The sequence below is a fragment of the Galendromus occidentalis genome, unplaced genomic scaffold (genome assembly GCF_000255335.2).
Source record: "Galendromus occidentalis unplaced genomic scaffold, Mocc_1.1 scf7180000077427, whole genome shotgun sequence".
Classification (NCBI taxonomy): domain Eukaryota; kingdom Metazoa; phylum Arthropoda; class Arachnida; order Mesostigmata; family Phytoseiidae; genus Galendromus; species Galendromus occidentalis.
The window spans coordinates 1,015,996-1,041,022 of record NW_003805415.1 but is presented as its reverse complement, the minus strand read 5'-3'; the positions used below and the strand labels follow the sequence as shown (position 1 = coordinate 1,041,022).

The 25,027-nt window shown below is 53.5% G+C and overlaps 2 protein-coding genes across 2 annotated transcripts in view; one reads left to right on the top strand and one right to left on the bottom strand.

The window, feature by feature from the left end:
• Eip74EF (Ecdysone-induced protein E74) overlaps positions 1-25,027 on the top strand; it is a 62,419-nt gene that overhangs the window by 1,244 nt on the left and 36,148 nt on the right. The gene's annotated exons all lie outside the window — the stretch shown is intronic.
• Positions 355-1,317, bottom strand: Ak6 (adenylate kinase isoenzyme 6). The gene has a single exon (XM_018639242.1). The coding sequence runs from the start codon at positions 1,176-1,178 to the stop codon at positions 642-644; it is 537 nt and encodes a 178-aa protein (XP_018494758.1). The 5' UTR covers positions 1,179-1,317; the 3' UTR covers positions 355-641.

Here is a 25,027-nt window from a genome sequence, read left to right as displayed (position 1 = left end):
TCCTCGGAGAGCAATCACGCGGCGCACTGCGAGGTCCTCGCCTCCGACGGATCCCCCACAGCTGACGCATCATTTCACTGCTGAGGGAGTCTCGAGCCCCGATCCCCCATGGGGAATCTTTTTGAGTCTTTCTCATTCACCTGGTCACATCGGGTTCGACTGGGTCCGCGTTGACGCTTATCACAAGTGTCACGGGGATCGATTTCGTATCGGGCAAAGCACCGGTCGTAGAGGAATTCCGTTCGGAAAATTCCACACTGCCTAAACTGCGTCGTGGCGAACCCGTCGCTGAGCAGGGAGCCGTATACACCGACCCGCTGTCCAGAGCGATGCGCAATAGAAGACACCTAAACGTCTGGAGTGAATCGAACGCGTCGAATTTTTCCATAATTTATTCGCTTCGCTTGGATCGTCCCTTTTTCTTTAGGCAATTAAATAACAAATAACGTCGGAAGTGAATCATTCCCGGGGGGTCGATGGATCCATTGATATCGTATCAGAGCTCGGTTAGTGGCGCGCCAGCTGGATCGATCGGTCGAGGACAGGATAACTTCGGAGCGCTTCCCATTAAACATTTTTATGTACATTTGACAATACGCTCCACGCGGAAATTCAATCAGAAGCTAATCGTCCAAATTATGCTACTGCGACGCGTTCTTCCACTCCTCGACCCACTTGCTGATTTTTTCTAGATTGTCCTCAAGCTGTTCTGGAGAGTCGCTGATAAGTTCGTGCACGATTTTCTCGTCGTAAGCAGACCTGGCCTCGTCGAGTAAAATTTGGAAGATCTCACATTGTAAATTGTCCTCGAGTTTCTTCCCCTCATAGCCTCGGCCAGTCAAGCGATCGTGGAGCAGTTTCGTGTCGGTGCGCAGTACGAACACCGCGTCGAACCATCGTTGCGGGAAGAAGTCGCAACCGTGGTAGTCGACCATCTTACCGCCGATTTCATCATCCATCTTGTCCTGAATTTCGTCCATGAGTTTCTCTTCGTCGAGTACATGGCACTTGTATTGGTCATCGAAGGATTCGAAGCACTTGTTCTGCTTGGCAACCTCCCCGACGTTGATCCACTCGAGGCACATCGTTCGTGTTTCGAGTTCAGAACACAGGGTCGACTTCCCAGTCCCTGGAGTACCCGTGACCAGAATGTTGGGAATCTTTCGGCGGGAACTCATCACCACGGAGAGCTTGCGCACGGTCGATAGTATCGAATCACTCGAGAGCACAGCTGGGACTGCGTTCGCATGCGGGGAACTCGAGACGGCTCACAAAGAACGTGCCGCCACGTGGGTCTCGTTATTTCGTGTGCTCATAGCAAGTGTTCGATTCCGCCATGTTTGTTTGGGAGGAGCAGGCCGCTTTTTCCCCCTCTCTTTTTCCGGTGTTTCAGCGCCCCATGTGACGCTTAGGCGAACTATGGCGAGGAACGGCTTGAGAGCTTCCTTTTCGAACAGTAGGTGGCGCCACCGGTTTCTGGGAACCGATCCGAGGAAAATTTCGGGATTCGCTTGCGCGGTCCACGAATTCAGTTCAGTGCCACAGATTCCATGAACATTATCGACCTGGCCGCCTTTCCGGAGTTTCCAACAGAGATGTACAGCTCCGATTGTGTGTCTTCGCTGAGTAAATGTTCCCGAGTCTCCTGTTTGAGGACCCTGTGTCAGAATTCCAGAGCCTCACAAGAAGATTATTCCGACGCGCGGAGAGGTAGCGACATGGGACGAGTACACCGAAGGGGAAGCCGAAAACAAGAGTCGATCGTATCCGGCCTTCCGAAGACTGTACGCAAGCAGCTCATCGGATTCCTTCCAGGCGCGGTCCCGGAATATTTGCACAGAGTTCTCGCTCATCACGATTCGAGAAATCCACAGAGTGACTGTGTCGTCAGAGACCGTGAGAGAGTTCCTTCGCGCTCCTTTCGGTCTTCCCGACCCCGGCTATCGAACGAGCTCCCCTTTCTCTGTTCTCAAGGCATTCGAGTGAGATGGTCCGGTTTGCCAGTTCGTTCCTAGATTGCCGCATCTCAGGCCGCTTGACGCCCCGCAAGCCTGTAACACGTCGTGCCAAGGACTTGTATATCATTCCGTGAGACGAGGTCGCTAGAATCTGGGGCGGCCTCGTCCGGCTTGGCTTTCTTTCAGCCCTTCCGTCGGGCTTGCCATCCGACTTCACGTCGGGTTTTCCATCGGGTCTCCCGAAAGAATCCCCGTGCGGTCTTCCACGCGGAGAGATCGACTCCGACGGCCGGCGCAGCGTCCGGAAAATGCGCCTCCCCGTTTTCATTCGCCGGGGGAGATTCGCTCACTAGCATCCCTCCATGGGAACACTGAGTGCTCGAGGACGCCTCTGACGTCGGAGTCGGGCGTTCGACGATCTTGAAACCTTGCGGCCGCACCGGGAAAATATATGAGAAATAACCGTTTTCTAAATCGGACCCGAGACAGTCTCCGTCGGTCACCAGGTAGATGATCGAATGCCAGAAAACCAGCTAACCACGAAGGTGATACTGTCTACACGTGCGAGGACAGGCCAGTCTGTCTATAAGGTTCTTCTTCCTTGTTCAAGGCCATATTGCGGCTTGAGGCTAACGCCGAATCAGCAGTTTCGGCGAGCGCATGCATTCGCCAAAAGCTTGGGAAGCAACGTATCCCCTCTTTGCCTCCCCCGATCTCGCCAGGCGCTGTAATTTTCTAGAAGCGATCGGTCCAACATCGATGGCCGAGAGGCCGGCAACGCGCGACCCTCGGAGGAGCCGTGGATTGCGTCGAATCCACGGCGAAAACATGAGATGTTTTCCAATCCCTCGCTGGAGATCCGCTCTTCTCTCCCATTCACGCCACCGGTATCTACGAGATTCTAGTGAACGCTGAGAAACACCGATAAAACGTGCTGTCGACGGCGGAAGTAGCTCGCGGCACATGACAGCGCTCTTCCTCAAATGCGACTCCCGTTTCATCTCGGGCAAACATTCGCAATAGTCTTATGACTTCTCCAAGCTTCGAAATGAATGAATATATGACCGGGACAGACAGATATGGATGATTCCCAATTTACAAGGAGTCTCCGTATTTTCCCTGAACTCGAACCCGTCTGAACGTCTCGCCGCGCTCGACGGGTCTGTTCTAATAGTAGAATGAATCATCGCAGAGCGGAACAATGTGTTTCTCCATCCTCGTGATCGGTTCAGTCAGCATAATTATTGAAGGCAAACAAATTTGTGAAGTCCGCTCAATCTTTCGTCTCCAAGAAAAAAAATACGGTGACGCTCTCGATTCCATCACCTCATCATATCGTGATGGGACACCAGGGATAGAACGGCGAGCATTCGAATAGAAAAATGTCGTTCGGTGAGAACGCGTCGCTCTGCCATCGGCTATGATTCTGCTCGGCATCGTGTGAACAATCTCCGATCGGAGGCACGATATGGAGAACCGTCTGCTTTTGTGTGAAGTGACCACGCGACTGAGGGAACGATATGATATTATCTGAAATCTGACAGCTTGTCTTTATTTTCAACGCGTGCTCCCAATGTATTCCGCAATGTATCCTTCGATCGTGAAGTTTTGACTTCAGAAGTGACACTTAACTCGGATTCGAGTCGTTCGACGTCAGCGTACCATAGTTCCGCCGATCGGCTCTCGAGAGAGGACGCGAACGGGTTTTGATCGATCTGCTGAGATTCCTTCCGCCTTACGAATTTCCCAGCACGAGATTTGTGGCTTTGTGGTCTACGACTGTGACTTGAGCATAATCCGAAATATGTCGCCCGAGTTCACCAAAATCCGATCTGATGCTCAATTATGAGAAGTGTTTAGATCGTAGCGCTCTCCCGGTAGCCAATGTAGTGAGCGATCGATTGGAGGACCGAATTCTGTAGTCATAGGGTTGTCTGAAGCGGTAGCTGTCCCCTAAGCGACGGCTATCCATGATCGCCTCTCGAGGAGCCGGCCGACCACCATCTGGTCGCATGAATGTCTCAATCTTCACTCGTGTTCAAGAATAGCTGGGCTGCTGTAAGCAAGCCAGGCAACAGCCAGCTCCTATTGAGAAGGAGTTAGCGAAGAATTGTGGTTGGTTTGCATGCCTGTCGCGGTGCCACAATGCTTCCGATTTCCCATGCTTTCTCTGAACATCTCGTTTCGCTCACTCGACCACTGTCGCTCTCTTGATCTCGGAGATACATCACTAGAGATTTTTCGCTCGCTCTCCCCCTTTCTCCGGTCTGAGAAAGTGACCAATGATGTAATCAGCTCAGAGACTTCAGCTCGTGTCAGCTTCTAGCGATTGGATTTCTTCTGCTCGTTTCGCGGGGTGTAAGCTCCTCGTCCACGCCGCCAGCCTGCGGAACCGATACGTCGCTTTGCATGAAACAATCGTTTTTGGGCTCGGAAGCGCGACGGGGGAGAGTAGCAACGAAAGCGAACGAAAGGTTATTTGGCTATTTTCGCTTGATGTACTTTTCGATAGCCAGACGTCTCGTGTGGGGGCGTTGAGGCCGCTGGCCGAAGGATCGCGCTCAAGGTCAAATGATCATCTGCTATTCTGTCGTCGTGTGCTCTGCATCCGAGGGTTCATCGGGCTTCTGTCCAAATGCCTTCACTTTGTTAGAATGGCCGTCGGCGTCGTGGTTGTTGTTGGTTTTTTTCTCCCTATACTCTCCCAATCTTCTCTGGTCAGCAATGGTCAATGACTCGTTGTCCTTGAATGCGCTGATTCTAATCAGCGGTGGCAAGACCGTCCGGGATGATTACAACACTTTCGTCTCGTTTTCTTAGACCAGTGAGCTTTTTCGGTCGTTTGTTGTGTACGCGATGGTTTTCCGTCATTTGGGGTTTTCCTCTAAACGAGCATCTTAACCGAGGGGAACACCCGCTCAAGTCTCGTGGAGTCTGCCAAGGGAAAGCTCGACGAACTTCGTATTTTTCCTTCTCGGACAGTGAACTTTCTGGCGAGCGACGTAGCGAAAACCACGCGGATCCTCGAACTCGGGAAGTACCTTGATCAACTGGAACCGGAATGAGTTCGAGCTCGAATCTCTATCATCGAAGAGAAGTGGTTTGCAACTTGAGAGAGTTCCTTGAGTTTTCTCGCCGAGTGTTCCCCCAAGTTGCTCCATAACTCGCACCGGCACGGCATGCATATTTATCCCATTTCATATCTGTATAATTTGTCGGGGTGAAGACGAAGCCGAGCCGGACTCTAGTTGAAGGTCGGAGTCGAAGAAAGTTCAAGGCCGGACGATGGGGATGAAAGTCTCCTCGTCGTTGGGCAGTTAGTCAGTCAGCCAGTTTCTCGGCCGGTCGGTGCATGGGTGGGAGGACAACAGAAGGGAAAGTCCGCCGCCGGATGATTTTTAACCTAAATCGAGTGGAGAGAAAAAAAAACTTGAAACGGAGGGCGTGGTCAGCCTACTGCGCGCGCGAGTTCGCTCGCTCTGCTCCATAGGTCGTGTATTCTTGTGGATTTGTCACGCTTCTGCGGGACAAACTTCAGTCGTGTCTTCCAAACCAGTCTAGCGGAGCACCAGCAGCTCTAGAAGAAGAATCATGTGATCTTTCGAAACGACGATAATCAGTCTGGCACGCCAAGAAAAGGGTAGTGACCAGACGGACCTCAAGCCGCTACGGGTTGCCGGCCGATATGATGCCCAACATGGGTTGGGTGGGACAGTCGCCGAGACGACGACCGCAGACATTGATCATAACGGCATGTGCGCCATATGAATGAATAACTGACTCTCGACCGAGCAGACAGAAGGCCTCCGGCTCGGAAGGGTGCGATGTCCGCATCTTCCTGGACCCTGTCTCGGTTTCAGTTCTTTTTCTCCCCTTCCCCTCTTCCATCTTCCCCCGGTCAACTTGTCCATGGGTATGTAGTCCCGGATTGGAGAACTTTCAGACTCGGGCGAATTAATCGGAGACTTGGCTCGATGGGTCTCAGAGTGGTTGCTTCCCGAGTAACGAGTTTTGAGCGTCATCGTTGGTGTCGCTTTTGTTTCGTCATCGAGTCTCGTCTAGCGCAGCTCAGGCACGCTGATGGTTCGTGCAGTAGCATTGTCGTCAATGCCCTGATGTCAAACGGTCTGTCTCGAGTTCAGGTCATTGTCTCGTGCCGAGAGTCAAGGCGGATCCTTCGACGAGCCTCGATTGTATGAAGAGTTTCGACATCCATCGCAGCGCATGTCTTGCTTCGACTACTAATTATAACCGTTCATCAGGACATTGAGCCGCAGCGCTGCGGGTCAAGCGCTTCCGGCGGTCTGATGAAGATTCTGCAGATCGGTAAAAACTCATCCCGAGCGCCCTTCGCACGAATTTCGCCCCCCTTCTTATCATACCCGATAACAAATTCCCTGACTGACTGTTTGAGCACACGTGCTGGAAGTTTATAGGGAAATGCGTTTGTGGAGGAGCTCATCTTCGTTGAATGATATTCTTGGTTAACGAGACCGCGAAGCAAGGGAAAGTAAAGGGGAGCACGCTTGGTTAGTTCGACAGCCGCGTTCCCCCTTCGAGCACGCTCAAGGGGGCCCTGGCTCGTTCCTATATCGAGGGGTACCGATCCAAATGAACAGAAGGCAACCCTTACATAACCCGTCTGAATTTCCTCCTGGAAGACCAACTGGCGTGCCGGCCCAGCATCCAGTAGGCAGGCCAGCAGGCCGAATGTCCATGTAATTGACGATAGCTACATAGACGGTGACACCGTCCAGCAGGATATCCGTCTGCATAGATGGAAGACAACAGATATATTGGCATATTTGTAAGGTTTTCGGGGATTCCGGCCGCCTTCTGACCCTCTGTATGTCCGCTCCAGGAACGGGTTGGGAAATGTACCCGGAGAATCCGCGCTGGCATGGAGATTCCCCAAGAATTTCCGCTCGTCAGAGCAGAAGTGTCGAGTTCGCTGCTCAACTTTCTCTGTTGCCACCGCGGCTGCTGCTGCTGCAGAACATCCCCACCCCCACCCGCTGCTCGGCTTTCATTTTTGCTCGCGAGAGAAAGCGCGAAATTTTTAAATAAATCCCCCCCGAGCTCTGTAATTCGTTCGCTCGGCCGTTGTCTGGCTGACAGGCCGATCGGCAGGCACGCGACTTATGTTCAACATTGGCTAGTGCACCGGATTCCCAAGCACCGAAGGCATTGTGTGCCTCGTATCCGGACGAGGCTCGAAGTCCGTCGGTCGCTCAGTCGATCGGTCGGTGGGTCCGTAACTTCGTCAGTCGCTCGCTCGCTCGCTCGATCGCCCGTTCACTCACTCGACCGATTGGGCCGGAGCGGTCCAGGTGACATGCTGACCTCGAAACTTGGCTGCTGACCCTTCAGAGTCTAACGGAGTCTCGTCCAGAGGCCTCGACTCTCAAATGCGCAACGATGCAAAAAGCCCTGTCTTGAAAGAGTCGGTCACCGGAGCGGATTCGGCGCTGAGATCTCTGGATGAGCCGAGTGTCCAGGCCCAGTCTTCTCCCGCCACGGCTGTTGCTCGCGGTAATCCGGCTGTTGTCTCTTTCTTCTGCATCTCCCCGACGTGTGCGCCGGAGCTCCAGCCGATCGCCTCGACCAGCGGGGCGATCTGTCATAAAGCTTTAAGAATTTATGCCAACAAACAGTTCGGAAATCTCTATTTAAGCTCAATATTTGCGGCCGGTGTCGAATCGAACATTCACCGAGCTTCTCCAATCACACGTTCGTGCATCATATCGCTCTCTCGCCGACCAGATGACTTCATCAAACGCCGAATCGGAATGTATCTGTTTGTAGGGCTCGAGAAACCGCGGAGCCTGGAATCTATATACACACATACTAAGCGGTGGTCGAACGCGAAATCCGCTGCGAGTTCGTCAGTCCGCCTAAACTCCTTCCTTCCGGCTTTTGATTCGAACGTCCGATCGTCAGACGTATTAGCGGTTTGAGGTTTTTGGATTCATCGGAGAATCGCTGAACTCCTCGGAACATTTAGGAAGCCTTAGGGTTTTGCTTGCGGCGAGCTTCTGGCTCAGCGATATCCGAGATTAGAATGTATGTATATGTGGCTCCGCTCGACTTATGGTTGACCGTTAAGTAGACGGAACTCGATTCAGGCGATCATCGTCTCACTCGAGAATCAGTCGCTTCCTCGATCGATCGGTTGGTTGGTCGGTCGGTCGTTCGGTCGGTCCGTGCGTCTGTTCGGCTGTCGACGCGCCGGCCGGTATCGCCGTCCGTGCACATTGTGCTCGACTTGTTTTGACTCGATAGGAATGTTCCGCCGGATGGATGCATGGCTACACTCGTGCGGAAAAGCATGCGCTTGCTGCCCTAAAGCCTTCCAACCCTTCCGCTGCTGACCCCTGTCTGCCATCCCGTTACTCGGGCACTGTCGCTGCGGCTGCTGCTGCCGATGATGATCAGCGTCAGCTAAGAGTACGATGACCGCTTCCGGTGTTTCCGGTGACCGGAGGCGGAACCTGTTGCCGGTCGCTCCGACTTCGAGTTCCGTTTTCCGATCATCAATCGCTCTTTGAGGAATCACCTCCATCGCCAGAGCTCTCCGGTCCATTCGGTCATACCGATGGCCATGGGCTCGTATCTGGACTGGAGTAGCCGACGAGAGCGGCGGCCGGAGCTGCTGCTCGACTGCCTTCCTGCAAAACGAAAGTTGGACAACAGGCTTTCTCTCGACTGTCGGATGGACATGCAACAATTTTTGCTTTTTTGAGCCAGCGCTCCAACAACCGGAGGGGGTGACGGGGGTCGCGGGACTATTGTGGCCAGTGGGACTAGTTTTTTCTCTTTCTCTCGTTTCTCCCTGATGACGAGTCCGTTTTAGATTGCAACGGTCACTTGGATCGGAAATCGTGGGGAACAATGCCGTCGTCATGAATATTATTTTCGAACTTCACATGGTTCCTCTCGTATATCGATACGATATTCTGCACGGGATCTGGAGGTCTTCCATTCCGGGAAAGCAGCATCCGGCACTCTATGATCTTCTGGTCACGGATCCGACGCTTCGGAATCGTTGGATCGGTCGTCGGTCCGAGAGCCTGAATTCTGTCCATTTTCAATGATTCTCTTTGTTCTCAGAATATCCGTCCGCTCTGGAGCGGAGGAACTTGCAGAGTCCCCGTTTCTCGGAAATGACCATAAAAATCTCAGGTAGCTCTGACAACTTCGAGAGACTTCAGAGCTGGCGGCCGAGAATTCGATGAGGTGTCAGACCCTTGGTCAGTGAGGGGTGATCTCCTCGATGTTTAACGGGACCGCCGGATGCAAGAGAGAGGACTTCCGATTCGGATCGTAACGGCACACTCTGGCTAACCTCTGACCAGTTCAACGAACTCGCCAGTCGCGAAATCATGCGCTACCCATCCCTCCTACCGAATAGCGGACAGAAAAGACGACGCTTCTGAAGCGATGCTAACGTCGCGCGGAAAACGATTTTTTGCGACTCGTCGGAAGATTCCCACGTCGACGAGCTCCGACAATTGAATGATTCGTGTAAAAACTAGATTTCCTCAAGCCGATCGGTGGTGTTACGACGCGCGGTCCGGCATTCTGAAGGTCGCGGAAGAGGAAATATCGAACCGGTCATTCTTCCTCAGACCGCCATTCGCAATCGAGCAAGATCTGATTATCGGAGGTCATTGTGAGATCACACCCTGAGTCCCATTCTCACTTCAACAAAACAACTTGCTCAAGGCTCGTAAGAAACCTTGAAGTTATTCTCATATCGGTTGATGGTGGAGCGCTTCGCCGGCTGCAGAACTTCGGTATCTCTCCTCGGAATATCTAAGGCATTCCATCGGAATCTTTCCGAGCTCTTCGAGATCAAAATATTGGATGAGGAACGACTGAGCAGAGAAACACCGTTTGAAGACTCCGCCGGGGAAACGCCCTCCCTTCGGCGATCCATGGACACCTTACGCATAAGAGCATGCATGCAGAAGACGAGGTTCGGTTCACCCTGTCGGGAGAGCCGCGTTATGAGTTGTCACCTTCAGAAGTGACCTCGGCTCTAGGAGCATGTTTCGAAAGGTTTCGAATTTCGATTGAGTGTTCATTTCGAGAGTACATTAATAACGTGCGATGACCTCGACTTGGTTCCGCGGCTCGCCGGCAGCTTCGGTCCGCCTGGTCCTAACGAGTCAGTTTACCGTCCATCGGAACTAAAGCAACGATTACTGCCGGCTTCCGATTCTCGACTTCCGAGCTTCCTTCGAAGCGACGAATCCGTCGATGGAATCGGAGAGGTCATTTCGATTTGACGATACCCTTACTTATGATCGCCGAGCGTCGCCGTGTCATGGGAATACTGTCGGACATGTGAACGTGAGCATGGAGATTGGGAGTCGACGCTCATTTCGATCGATAAACCGACGACCTCCGACGACTGGTAGAGTTGACCGAGGCTGTCGAGCGGGGAACCAAACAGACTTCGAAGCTTTCGAGAAGAATCTCCAGAGAATAGATCGCTATCGTTCCTCGGAACATGTCTCTCGCGAGAGCGCTCGACAGAGTTTTGTCCAAGGGAAAGTTTTGTTTTTGTCCCGCGTTGTTCTAAAAAAAATATCGAGAAAATTTTGAGCGGCAAAATTCGGCTCGCTCTCTCCCGAGCGATGCACCGCAAAAAAAGCATTCGTTCATTTGTAAAGGAAATTCGCCGAAGCTCTCAAGGTGTTTCCTAGTAACCTAATACAGCCACAGCGGCAGTAGAAGGGTTAGATGGGCCTGCTGGTCCGCAAACGAGGTGACAATGTTTTTGTGAATCGATTCCATTCGGTTTTAGCCCTCAAAAAAATACGAGAGAGAATCCGTGTTCGAATCGACTCGAACACCACTCGAAATTCGCAATCCCGCCCAAGGTTGCGGCTTGTTCTCGGAAATTGTACTTAAGTGAGCTCGAGCTTTCGGACTCAAAAAAATATGCTCGTTGATTTTTGTCGCCTTTTTTGCGTTTCGGCTCAAGCCAAACGAGCTAGAATTACATAAGGGTTGTGTAACCGGGATAAGCAAGAAGTTCCCAAAGTGGCAATCGATCGACACAGACTCCTCTTCCTGGCTCCAAGGCCAGAATGCCACTAGGTAGGTAGAAGTAGTTCCTCTCCGGTCTCTCCGGTAATGTTCATCAGCCGTCCGTCCTGCCCCGAGCACTGGATCCAAGGACACCATGCGACAGTCGAGTCAAGCCTTTCGGCCGGAGGAAGACGGCAATAAAGATCCACCACTAAACGATACCCTTGACCACAAGGACCACATGTGTTGTACCATTTACGAAGTCCCGTACCGTAAGCGGAGTTGAGCTTCAGATTTTATGGGTCACAGACACAGAGCTCCCCGTGTCTCGTCTATCGCTCGTCTACCGTAAGAACGAGTAATCCCATTGTGCGTCGGACTTCGTATCCTCCGTTCCCGCTGCGACGCGACGTCTCTCTGTGTCCGGGGGATCCGGTCGTCGTTCATTTTCCGGGCTGGGAGAGAATAGGCTGGAAAGGTCGACGGAGTCAAGGTCGTCGTCTATTTCCGCAAGCGAGATGTCCTAACTCGTCAGGCCCGGAAGGGGGACATTGGACACTAGGGGCGAACGAGGAATCGACTGAAATGACAGAATCTCTCTGTTGCTCCCCGCTAAGTCCCCCGAGCCGATGGCTATGGCGAGTCCTGAAAACGTACGGAATCGAGTTCCGGAGTTCCGCGCATGAGCCATTTCGCAACCGGCAATGAACATCTCTGAGGAGAACTGGGTGAATCCGATCAGCATTCTCATCAGCCAGCTGGGAGGGATCTGCGTCGGGAAGTTTATTCTGTGGAGGACGAAAATCCGGCGAGCTGTATTGAAGTCAGCGACATCCGACGTTGTAATATGTATGTTGTTGCCAAGTCACAGCGCGCCTAGCGGTGGCTCCGGGACAGCGTTTACAACGTGGGTTCGTCTTGTGACGATCTCTCTCAAAGAACTCCAATAACCTTGAATACACGTGCCGATCTCTCAGCTAGTTTTGCCAAGCTCGAGTCGACGTACCCGTTCAGTGACCCCCTCCCAAGCCCCGTCGGCCGTGACCTGATCCTTCCCTCCGCTCCGGGGAAAGGACTCCACGTCTACGGGGGACGGGGGCTTCGGAGCGAGTGACGTGGAACTCGTTCGGGGACCGAGAGGACCGTCGATCGGGAGATTATGATCCGGGACGACTTCCGTCTTATTATTGCCACGGAGCCGGATCCAGCCCGGAACGATATCATCCCTCGAGGGAACGGGGGATCTAAGGACCGGAGCTCCCTGTACCGATTCGCCTCACCCCACAGAAGACGTCTGGCCGTCAACAGGAAGTGATGGGAGAGGGAACTCCGGCTTGCGCAGGACACGTATCCTGTCGGGACGGCCTTGGCTCCAAGGACGTACAGAGGGGCGAGCGACCCCCTCCCACTCTGAATAACATTTCCCCACGACGGGATCTTCGGGCTCAGTTCTCCAAAGTCTATTTTTATTCGTTCGACTCCGAAATTCGCATGCATTTAGCCACGTCGGTCGATTCCATTGTAATGAAATCTCGTTCGGTGGAATCGGAGCGAAAGCATGTTTCAATCTGTCGATTCCCGCGCGGTTTCCGGTCGGTAGAAAGTGTTCGTTCCTTCGTGCGTTCTCCGAGCCCAGAACGGAGCTGTGCAAGCGACGGGTATTCGTCGAGCAATCATTCCCGCAGAATTCTTCGGGACGCGGAACCGAACCGCAGAACGTTTCCCTCGATCGTGTCGCATGCCCTTCAGAGTGACAGGCTCGTTGCAATTAAATTGATCATCGGCGGCAAGGTCCGCTCTGAGCGAATGAAAGACGATACGACTCGCCTCAACTATGCTCTGCAGCTTCGAGAGCCGCGCGCATAAAGCTCGAGGCGTATCCATGCGTCATTTTTCTGTCACTTCGGGGAAGCGCGTGGCACGAAAGCATAAAATGATAGATACACAGGCATAGACCGTAGAGAATAGAGTCGAGAAATCTCACAACGAGAAGGCACACCAGTGAATAGGCAAGCTTTCTATCTTTCTTTGGTGTTACGATAAGTAAAGAGGAGGGGGCCTGGCTGAGTGTCAGCTGGCCGGCCAGCTCATGCGCTAGGCCATCGTCCTGTACGGAGATAAATGAAGCACGATGAGTAGAGGATACGCGTCTCGAGGTCTGCCGTGAGCCTGACCGATAGCAGGCGGTGGTGTTGGCGGCGCCGGCAACAGCCTTGCCAGCAATTTCTCGAAGCCGAGTCGGTCTATTCGAGCTTCCCTGAGCTCGTGGTGGTGTTCGTTATAACAGCGTCATTTCGCTCGCGATGGGCTTCATTGGTACTCGTCTGTATCACAGACTGTGAGAGCGAGCGGGCGGGCGGGCAGGCGGTCAACCGGGCGAGCCAGCGTCCTTCTGAAGGCCGACCGAGTGTCTCTGGCAGGGCCTAATTGCGGAGATGCGCTTGCATGGTTCCGGCCCGTAAGCTGACGAGCCTATAATGCATTGTACGCAGTCGAAGCGGCTTCCGAACACCTTGTCCACCACCATTTGTCTGTACTAAGTATATATCGTGGCCGCGGCCAAAATAAACAAATAAACAAGAAGAAAGAAACACGTCGGGCCGTTCTCTCGGCAGTTGTTTTCGTCGATGGGAACGGGTAAATGAACGAGGAAATTCGACCACCGGGGTCTGGTATGCGCGGATGCCATCGAGCTTTCGATAAGCCCGGCAACGATGACTAGCGGCTTATCTTCCGGTCGGTTCGTGGAGGACGGTGGAGGAGAACTACACGCTTAGGTAGTTAATGTAAGCATCTCTGGCGCGGGCCGCCTCCCTGCATCACTCAACAATTCTAACAATCATTTTTGCTTTTCCAGGTAAGTACCAGACGATGGCGGCGTTGAAAAGACTCTATGAGAAATTATTGTACTCAAGTGTGAAATCCGAAACCTCGGGACGTAAGTGCCTCTTTCATCAAGCCCCGATGCCTTGCTGCCTATTCTTCGGGGAGATCGACGCCTCTGCCGAAGTCTCTCCGTGTCGTCCCGTACATCTCACGTGGAATGAGCGACGAGCTCTTAACGCATGATATACTGCTGTCCCTCACTACTCTGCAAGCGTCTCATAAATGAGCGTCGAAGTGTGAAAGGGAGGAATCTTCGCCACCGAATCTCGATTCTCCCGATCTAGCGCGGTATTCCAAGGGTTCGAGCCTGTGTACAGGCCGTGCCTAATGACCCCTTGAGAGCTGCCACTTTGACGCGGACTCGATCCTGTGAGAAGTGAAGGTCAAGCCTCTGCTCTGACTGTCGTCTGTCAGTCGAATAAATAACTTTCACTCAAGCGGCCGACGGCGCGTCAGTCCGTCATTCGTTCGTTCGGTCGGTCGGTCGGTCGACCGGTCTTCCCATACGAAGGCTCGAGTATACGACTGAGCCACTGTAACACAGTTTCAATTTGAGTTGCGTGCATTTACCGGAGACCGGATTCGTCGGTCGTCTTTTGTGAACTTGCAAGCGGCCGTCGGCTTTTGCGATAGCTCATCGGATCGATAGAGTCGAATCGCTGGTTGTCGTCATGCGTTATCGATTCACCTGCGCTATATCTCGATGGCTTCGAATGCCTATGCGAGCTACTGGAGCGACCGTTCTGCGGAAATGTTTATCGTCGATGTTCATTGAAAATTATACACGGTAGTTCATCGTAGAAAGCACTATACCGTCGTTCGGATTATCTAGGCCCGATGAAAAATCCCATCCGGACCCGGGTCAGGAAGCCGACCGAGTCGATTCAGTGGAACCGCGCACGGAAAGGAAGATGGCCCTACGAGAAAGCTCCGGCGGCGGCGGCAGCAACAGCGATCTCACGTTGTCGTGTTGGCGGCGTAGCGGAAGTGTACCCAGTTCCAGCATAGAGATGGCGGATACGCTCGCCCGCTCGCTCGCTTGCCGTGACGTGTTTTTGGAACGAGACTTTCCTTTCTGTTGAGATTTTGGCGACGAGTTGATCCTGGTCAACGGAGCCTCGAAGACGGAAAAACGTTGACAGCGCCTGCCACCGATAAGCTCGATGGCTGACATTAGAAATAATTACGAATCTCATAATCCCGTAGGCAAACAGATTGGAACCTCGTCTCGGGTAGAAGGTTTAGAGGAAAAAACGCGATTTGCGCATCCTCGGGACGTCGAATTCTCCGAAAGGTGTTCGCGGGGCGAAAGTTATTGCGTGCCAATGAATCTCGAATGGGACAGTTTTGTTTTCCCGGAACTTTCTCCTCCTCTCATAAGGCGGAATGTTCTCTAATCGATCCCCAATAGACAGTCGTCACGACTATTTTCAACATTCGTTGCGATCGGGCTGCGTCTTTACGAGATGATCGGAGCGGGTCCGGATCGTCGGAACGAGACGAAACAACTTGAGTGATGTCACTCGAGAACATTCGGATTCCTGCAAAGATTCAGGGAAAAGATTGCATCATGCTCCGGACGGAGTTTATGAACCGTCTCGGTCGAGTCCGATTCTCATTCGGCTCGGACGAAGGACGGGCGCTCCATCCGCCCGGCGGTCGGTCGCATGGGTGCCGGCAGGTTGTTAGTTCGATTTTACAACCTCCGGGTCCGAGCATTGTGGTCTTTTCGGCCACTTAAGATTGCTTAAGACCCACTCCTGGAGCGATCGACTCAGACATCGGGTTGAGCTCGGCCCGCCTTGACACTTCCTCCAACCGGTTGAGCAAGCCGATGCATCGAATGCGGGAACAATGCGCGGCGGAGCTGGCGCCGGCGATATCCACATAACAGTCCGCATACGCGGCGCTAACCCGACGATGAAACCGCAGAAGAATTCGCCGCGGAGCGACACGGCGGAACACGAAGGTTGTAAAAATTCCTAAAACGTGAACAGATCGAGAGGCATCGCTCATGCGAATCACTCGGAGCCATCTCTCTGATTATCGATGTCTCTATTTAACTTGCATTCTCTGTTTCGGGTCCGGTCCATGTTTCGCTTTCATCGGTCGTGAATCTCGGCGTCCACTCTGATCCTGGTCGGCGGCGTCTGGAAACAAAATGGATTTTCTTCTCAAAGTATCAAGCGATGAACGCCGAAAGCCCCGGAGAGTGGTCCCGCAGGTGTCCTATTTCGTTTGTTGATCGATCCCAAACTTTTTCTAAATCGGCGAACTGTCCAAACGAGATGCAAACAAGCTTGTCGCGTAGATCTCTCTCATCTCGTACGCCTCATCTTTATCGATACGAGATAAGGCGCCCACGGCAATCTTTCGCATTAGAAGCTTTCTTGAAACAGTATGACGGCGCTGACTACAGCTCCACCGTCGCGGAAGATCAGCGAAATCATCGCCCCATTGTAGTTTTTCTGCTTTTTCGATGTGATGACTCTCGTCAGAACGCAGAAGCCACCCGACTGCGAGAGCGCTAGCCCCCAAAATCGGAACATATCGACGGCCAGTCACAGCGGAAGCCGTGATGTTCGTCATACCGGTAGTCGTGGCTCCGGTATCACAATCATTCAATGGACTTATTGCCATGGCAGCGAGCACAACAATGTCCGCCAGTTTTCGGGTCCTGTTCCGATACTCGTTTAAATACTCGATCCAACGCTATTAGAGGTCATCCCGCAAACGAGACGTATCTACAGCTGGGTACGCGGCTGCGCGTTGGCTGGCTCACTTCTTTATTTTTCCGCTTCGTTCATTGCTTATCTTGACACGTGGCCGGCACCGCCTGACGCCGCATATGTTTCAACGCATCGCATGGAGCTCCGGACTAATAGGAGGAGAAACCGCCCCGTGAAGTTGCGGATCCCCAGTCGATGAGTGCTCGTCTAGAACGGATCGAGCGGCGACAGCCGCTCGGGGTCAAGGTTGCATTACGCGGGAGACAAGTGACCGACTCCGATAGAATGGATGTCATGCGGGAGACAAGCGATTGTCAAGGAAAGTTTCATTCAAAAACTTTCCGCGATCGATTGCGACTCGTTCACTCGATTGTAAGGTGTCGATTCTCGATAATACTAACATGGAATTATTATCGCACCGCGTGCGTCGGTCACCGCCGAGAACCGTGGCAGCTCGCTATTACGGGAAGCGATCAGCGATGGACACGGAGACTAGAAATAGATGACGTCATCAAATCTCTAAACGGAAACGCTCGGTGGAATGTTCACCGTTCGGGCTAGCCGGAAACTCAAGGAACCGGAGGTGTGACACGTCCACCTCACGGTGCTCGAACGACCCGTAACGCAGATGAGCCGCGAAGCCCGAACATCGAGAGGAAGGATCGCTCGGGATCGGACCGGCTCCTCGACGTGAGAGAGAGTTGAGATGTCCCGATCCCATGGAGTCGTCCGCTGCTTGAGCGGAGCTCAAATCGATGTCTGACGGTTTGCTCGACGTTCGGAGGACGCCTCCCGATGAGACTTCGAGGCCAGAATTTCGCCGGGTTCGGGATTCGGAGAGCTTTGTTGACATTACGTGTTCAGGTGATCTGGCATTTGAAAGTCCGTTGGGGCCAGCAAACCAGCGTCCGGCGGATGCTTCCATTTATTATAGAAGCCCTTCTTCCGGCGGAAATTTGCCGGGGGTGGATCCACGGATTCGGTCCGCTACATTTTCTGGCGACTTGGCTTCTTCTCTCGGGTGGAGCCGTACACAGCCGCGTCAGGCGGTCGGGCGGGCTTACGGGCAGGCACGACACCGAGCTTCCCGGATGCGTGATGCACGCGCCACCAATGTAGGTGACGAACCGGCGGACGGACTGCGCAGTGGAACAGATGAGCTATCAAGACGACCAGAGCCGGCGCGGCGTTTCACTTTCGAAAATCTTCTTTGAGGCTTCGGATCTCCCAAGCACACGAGATAATTACGGTAGAAGACTTCTTATGGCGTGTTTCAGCTGAAATCTCGTAGGGGAAAGACGCCCTTCGCTCCAGGCAATTCGATGCAGGAACCCACGGAGAGCGTGGGATGCGGGGAGCGGTAGGAAATAGGTTAAAACTACGGAATTGAATATGAGGCAAATCGTTCACTCATATAGCGATCGCAACCCTCCGCCAGACATGGCTGGAAACGATCACGGAGACGCTTCCGTCATCGTCGTTAAATTCCGCGCTCTATTTTGCTTCCTCTTGGTCGTTGACCTTGAGCCTTCACTTCCTGCCACGCGCCGAACCCGTTCTTGGAGTAGAATCGGCCTGCGAGTTGGCCTCGGAAAGGACAGGAGCAAACTCTATCGGCAGCGGTGGGCTTTCCAGCTGATGAAAGGAGGTTTTCGACGGAGATTCTACCTGCGCGCGGAAAGCCATTCGCCGCGGGATGGCGATTCCCGTCCAGACTAGTCGGGTTCGAAGACGAAAACACGATGGACGATACGTTTCATTCGTTCGAAAAACAGGAAAGGATATCGGTAATTCCTAACTCGCCATACTTCCAAAAAAGAAACGTGCGCCATCGATGCCTCTACCGATAGGAATGATTCGAGAGGGAGAGCACTGTGCTTGGCACATTCCGTCGATGACGCGCGAAAAGTCTCCCATTGTTTGACTCATTCAGGAGGACTCCACCGATATCGCGGTCGTTGTCGCAGTGGAGCCGATCTCTTCGAGGGGATATTATTTACCCCTGACGATCTGAGGTTGTGACGGTCGGCTCTGAAGGCTCGACGTCAGTGAACCCATGACATTAATAACAACACGACACGTCAACAACGGGAACCGAGAGGCGACATTGACCTCGAGCGGCCCTATAACGTAAACAGAGCTGCGCTCGAACGAGTCGCTTCCGGGTTCACGCGTTCGTATCGTCTGTAGCTAGGAGGATAGAATCAGGCGCTTCGACGGAAAAAACAAGAGCGCACCGCTCTAAGCGACGTGTGCGGATTCGTAGCCGCGACCTATCCGTCGAGCCGAGTATTTCGCTCCGACGGGTTCTTGATAAGCTCGGCGTGACGGTAAGGTGGGCGGTCGGTCGGTTAGACGCACGGACACACGGACGGGCTGGCTCACTCGTCCGCCGAGTCGACTGCAGCCCTCTCTCGGGCTCTCCTGCTCCCGTGCCATTGACATTGGGTAGATGTTGTTCGGCCGAACTTGTTTACGGAAGTGAACTCGGAGCTTGCGTAAAGCGATCGTGCCACCCTCCGGGAACGATATTGCGCAGTTTCACAGAGTTCATCAATGAAGGAAGCGGCCGTCTGCCGTGGAAAATTCCGAAGCACGAGTCGAAAGGGGAAAAAGTTCGTCGACGCGGCCAGATATTTCAAGTTCCTGCTTCTCGGGTCAGAACTCGTCGTCGCCCGGGGTTCTTTCCGCGCGCGAGGACTCCGCGAATACTTATTGAGGCATCGTCCGAGATTCGATGCGAGTCGGGGACAGTCTACCGACCGCTTCGAGAGAAGATTGCATAAATTATTGACAGCTATCGTCGACTGTCGCATTTAGGAAAAGTAGATTGCTGGAAGGTTCCGGAGAGGCTTAAGTAAGCGGGTAGACGACAGCTTCGCTCGCTCGCCAGCCTGCGAGGCAGCCGGCCAGTGAGCGAGCGACTGTCCCCGCCCAAAAACCCATAGAGTGCGCAGTCGGCCCACTCCGGCCAAGGTGCGGACCTTGAGCGAATGACTTCGGATGACGTTAGACTACGAGACAACTGTAGATCTCCGAAAGGCGGATTTCGGGAAGAAACCAACGCAGTCTCATGGGCTCGCCTCCCCGTAGATTCTCCCGTTCGATCTGTTCGCGAAAGGAATCTCGAATCGCGGCTATGCACACCGGGGGACATCGCAAGCGAACCGATCTTGTTCCTCGTGTTCCGCACGTTGCGGAGGCGACGAACGTCCGGGTCCGAATCCTGGCGAGCCAGGATCCGATAAACAGCATACGAGATCTCTCTCGGAAGATTCCCATCACGCGCTTCCCGAGGGTTCACGCTCGATCGTTTTCACCGCTAGTTCTTGCCGTCTCCTGGCTGATACTTCCGCGCGCGATCGCATCCTACTTCCCGAACTGACGCGTTATTTTCCGAACTGCTGAAATCTTCCTGGACGTCGATCCTCGCTTTCAGTTGAGAAATTAATAAAGTCGCGTTCCGACTGCTGGCAACGCGCATACTCCTGGCTTTCCTGTTACACTTCCGCTGCAAAATCGACGTCGGCTCCCAATTTCCGTTTCCTGCCTATTATGGTATTGCGGAGTTTGGAGCAGGAAGGGAGACGTTGAAGGCTCGCAAGGGTGCTCGGAAGACGATAGATCGCGAGATTGCAACGCAGTTTTCCGTTGTCGTCTGCATCTGCCCTTCAACTCTCTGAGTGAGTGCGCTCGGATCGAATTCGCCTTGCGGACGAACGTCATCGACTCGGCTTTGAGGGAGGCTGAACCCAATCACGGTGCGCCTTCCACCCGTTCCTTACGCAATAAATTCAACTCGACTAACTAGTCTTGAAGATGAATTGTACACAAAGAAAATCGAGCTAGAGTTGACGGCGGTGACTACGGGACAACGACCGCGAACTCCTTCCCCGAGACAGGCGTCGGGCGAGAGCTGGTTACGCATATCGGCCATCCACTAACATCCACTCGTTCGTCCTTCCACGCAGCCGCGGCGATTGCTCTAGCTGTTCCCCTATGCTCCCGCTCGGAGTGAGTCTTTGTCGCTTGTACCTCTTATTCTAGCTTGACTCCAATTAGACGACGTCGATACGAACGACGACGGCCGCCGCGGCGTCGACGGCCAGGCGGGAGCGTCCTTCGGAGGTTATTTCGTCCGGTGGCCATGAACCCGTAAGCTTTCGCTTGGTCGTCTCGTAATGCTGCTACCGAACCCCGTTGGCCTTTAGACGGCCGGGCGGCGGCCACACTCTTGTGTGTGAGTCTCCCCCTCCCTCCCTGGCGTTCCTCGGACCCTCGGCCCCTCGCCCGCTCCTTCATCCGCTCGCTTGTCGGCAGAACTACGTCTTCCCCTCGCCGAGGATAAGACTGAATAGCCGTGTCAGGGGTCGAAGGGGCCCGCTGGCCGTCGTGTAGGCAGGCCTATCGGCGGGCCGGACGTCCACCGAGTCCGCATGGCTCGTCGAAGCCTCCATACGGGTTCAAGGCCTTCGAGGAGCGGGAGAGCGAAGCGAGCAACTGGACAAAACAGGACAGAAATACCCAGACTGCTTGCATAGACAACTGGGCACGGATAACGCCATTCGCTACTGGCAAATAATCAGGAACAGCGGCAGCCGTGCCAAACAAAGCAACAACTGCACCCATCTATGCGTTCAGTGGATGCGTAGCAGTAGCGGTCGTTCTGAATAGGAATACCACGATGGTGATGATGATGATGACCATCATCATCATATCAGCTGACGATGGATGTCTCACCGGAGATCACTATTTTGAGAGGAGACCAGAACATGAACATTAGTAGCGCTGGTCGTCGGTCGTGGTCTACAGCTTGATGAGCTACTGCTGTTGCTGAACGAGGAAAACGCATTAAAGCAATATGATGATGATATTATATTCTGGAAACTACGCTCGCCAATCGTTCTCAAGGAAAAATAACATCCGTGTTCCGATTCGACCACGATTAAGCGTCATCTGCACTTTTTTCGACGGTGGAAATCGTGTCAAGATCAAGCATAATAACAGCTATTGGATACGATGCTCGGAGAAGCGGATACATGGCGGGATCGAAGAGAAGTGCGAAACTTACGACGGGGGTCAGGAAAATGATTGGGCTCGCAGATGTCCACAATAGGTTAACCGCTCTGTGGGTTCTGATGTAATGAACGGAAAATCGCGATTTTTCCCCATCCGGGATTAGAGCAATGGCTTCAAAGAGCCCGTGATGAAGAAACGAGGAAAAGCCGTTAGAGCGGCTTCTCGACGACTCATCCCCATGCTGATGATGCCACGTGATTCCCGAGGAACATAGGCTGAGCTTCCGAAGTCATTGATCCCTCCCCTCCCACTCATTAATATGTATACGGAATACGGGTGGATATACGGTAGGCCTCGAGCATATAGGGCCCGTGCGAGCTCCTGGCGTACCCCGCACGTACCTCGATGACGTACTCTGTGTTGAAGCTATTCGATACAGTGGCGGCTCGCTCGAAGTAGATGCCCGAGTCCCATGGCGGTGCCCTCGCCAGAGCCTCGAGCGGGAACGATGAGCATTCTAGAGTGGGAACTGGTTGTTTAGTAACAGCAGCCGGGCAAGCTGCTCAACCAATAACACAACGGGCTGGTCAGAAACAAACACACTATTAAGCAAGCAGGTTGGCGGACTCGCTGGCTGGCAGGCATCGAGAGTAAGCCGCTATGAGTTCAGTGTCCTAATGGGCCTTGGAGGCAATCTCGAATCTCTGGCAGACAACACGGCGACATTAGTTTGAACTCGGACGAACTTGCTCTGTCGCAAGAGAGTCGGTGATCACGAGGAGCTGGAATGTCTGAAGACCGATACCCGACTAAGTCCTGAAAAATCCGGACGTCGGAGGACGCGGGACTACCTAGGCCGGGGGACTCCTCGAGCCTCGACTTGGGCCTAAGCACCAGAACGGTCCGCGATTTGTCCCTCCGGCTCCGAGGGACACTATGCCTGTGTACGGAGTAGCCGGGCTTGTCCCGACAATTGAACGTCTGCCCCGGTCTCGCCGCTACAGCAGAGTACGAGTCACAACCTTGACTCTGTTCGCTGGCTCTTTCGAACTGGTGTTCTTCTTCCTTCGTCTTCGTGGAAGGTTTTTACCTTTACTTCTCGATTAGCCGGCTCTACTTGCCTGCCTGCAAGCTAGCCGATTCACTTGAAGACTCACCGAGTCTTCACTCGAGCTTCGAGACCTCCTGACGACTCTACGCGGAAAGCTCGTCTGCATGACGTGCCGTGAACTCATCGGCAGCGGCAGTGGCGAACACATCAGCGACTCATCGTTTCCGAGTTGACTCCCGAGCGAACTGGCAACGAGTCAGGTGGTCGATTGCGGCATCTTTTGCAACAACAGTACTCGGAAAGCCCGGGGCTCAAAGGACCAGATGAAATATGAAGATGAAGGAGTTCGGTCGAGCCTGAAACCCCCTGAAATCGGATATCGAATTGCCTGAGGAGCTGCCGGGAGAAGCGATCACGAGCTCGGTACGGTAATCGCTGTCGACTCGGGTATCGGGGGATGCGCATCTATGGAACCGATTCCAGGACTGGAGACATCCGAATCTCTCCGTGGAGTGCATTCGGGGCGAATGAATACATCGGTACCGTGTTGCCGAAAAACCGAAGCGTGGGGCATCCGCCAGCAATCCCGAAACTCGCGAAACGGGGGACCGAGAGGCGGAGAGTATCGCGGGAAACATATATTCGATACTATTTCAAGATGCGCCGTCTTGGGAGTCTCAATATATCTTCGTTCCTTGGAATTCCTCGAAGGATGTACTGCCTACGGATTTTGCCTCCTCATCTGCCTGTTTCTTCTGCCGTCCCGTTCTCGATTGACTGAGCGGATCGAGAGAAGTCCCTCCATCGGAAACAGCGGCGAAAGAGGATCGTCTCGATCGGTCGAGCTGAATTGAGCTCCGCCGAGTATCGAATCGAGTTTGCAGCCTATGTATAAGGATTGCGCTCAAATGCTCGTGTGGGCTGTGTTTCGGAGAGGTGATCGGAAAAAACTTTCGCGGCATCGAGCCGAGCGTAAAAAGCAAGAGGTCGCTCGTGTGTTCGGAGTTATCGATGGTCGTGCCATGACCCGCGCGTATTCGGAATTCGTTCATCTCGAAGATGTACGGGGGAGGGGAAGGGGGTCCGTGGCCAACTTCATCAACGGCCCGCTAGAGGATCTAAAAACCGTCCAAATCAGAATGCGCCTCTCTTTCTCCTGATCCATCTGGGAGATCGGGAGTTGAAGATCTCGCTAAGACCTGAGCGACCAACGAAGATCAATGAAGGTGTTACATAAGAGTCGATTGAAGAAGTGGCTCCGTACCCTCAAGGCGTTCGGCTCGGCGGCCGAAGCTCAAGACGGAGCAAAAACTCTCCTCGAGCTGCATTGGACGCACCTGCGAAGCCAGCTGCAGGCGACCAGATGAGGACAAGAAGGGTTAGTTGAGGTTCAATCGTCTTGCGGCGGCAGTAGCGCTCACTTCGTCCGCCTGCCTGCCAACCAGTCGCCGAGCAACCAGTTCCTCCGCACAAGATGGTTGGCTGGACATAACCAAGCGATGCCAGCTGGTATACCAAACCGATCGACCAGCGAGCATCGAATCGAGAAACCGAAGAACCAGCCGAGCAGGCGAACAGGTCGGCTACCATCGATGAGCTAGCCATCTGAGGCACAAGATGTAACTTGTTTTTTTCGTTCTGAACAGCTTTGGATTGTTCGATGTTACTAACTGCAGCGTCGCTAGTGGATGGAGCTCCGACCTGCAGATCTCGGAACCCCTTTTTGTAGACATTCTTATGCAACAGTCTCATGCTCACTCGTTCAGTAGGTACATAGAACGTCTCTCGGACAAAAACCGAGCGAGCCCGAGCCCTCGGTTACTGAACTCGTCAATGAAACACGGTAACAAGAGATACGGTAACGACGGAAACAGCGACCAGGACAGCTCTCTTAGGAATGGAGTCGTAAAAAGACATGCCCTCTCTCGGGCCACGGAATTGTATACGTGGCCGTACTATCGAAAAAATAGCCGTAAGTCGGCATGTGCGGTCACACGTGACGCTCCTAACTCGGGCCACGCGCTGAACTGTATTCACGTGCGATGTGGGGTGAGAGCGTCCTGACGTAGTGTGCGTATCGTCCGCATGGACTCCGCGGTTGTCGTAGTCGTCGATGTTGTTGTTGCTTTCTGTTGCAGTTGTTTTTGTATTGTACCGTTGTCGGTGCCTCTTGGGGCTTCTTCTGTAGGTCTGGCGACCTGCCTAGATTGTTGACTGGCAGATCGTTCCGTCGGCACACCTGTTTCACGTTGTCACGTTGCTCGAAGGACGCGGCGCCCCCCGGTTTCAGTCACTTTCTCTGCTTCCGTGCCGTCCCCGTCGTCTTGTCTTCCCTTGCTGTATAG

Bases quoted from the DNA above. Each gene is read 5' to 3' on its own strand.
- Ak6 (XM_018639242.1), bottom strand. From the start codon at position 1,178: ATGAGTTCCCGCCGAAAGATTCCCAACATTCTGGTCACGGGTACTCCA.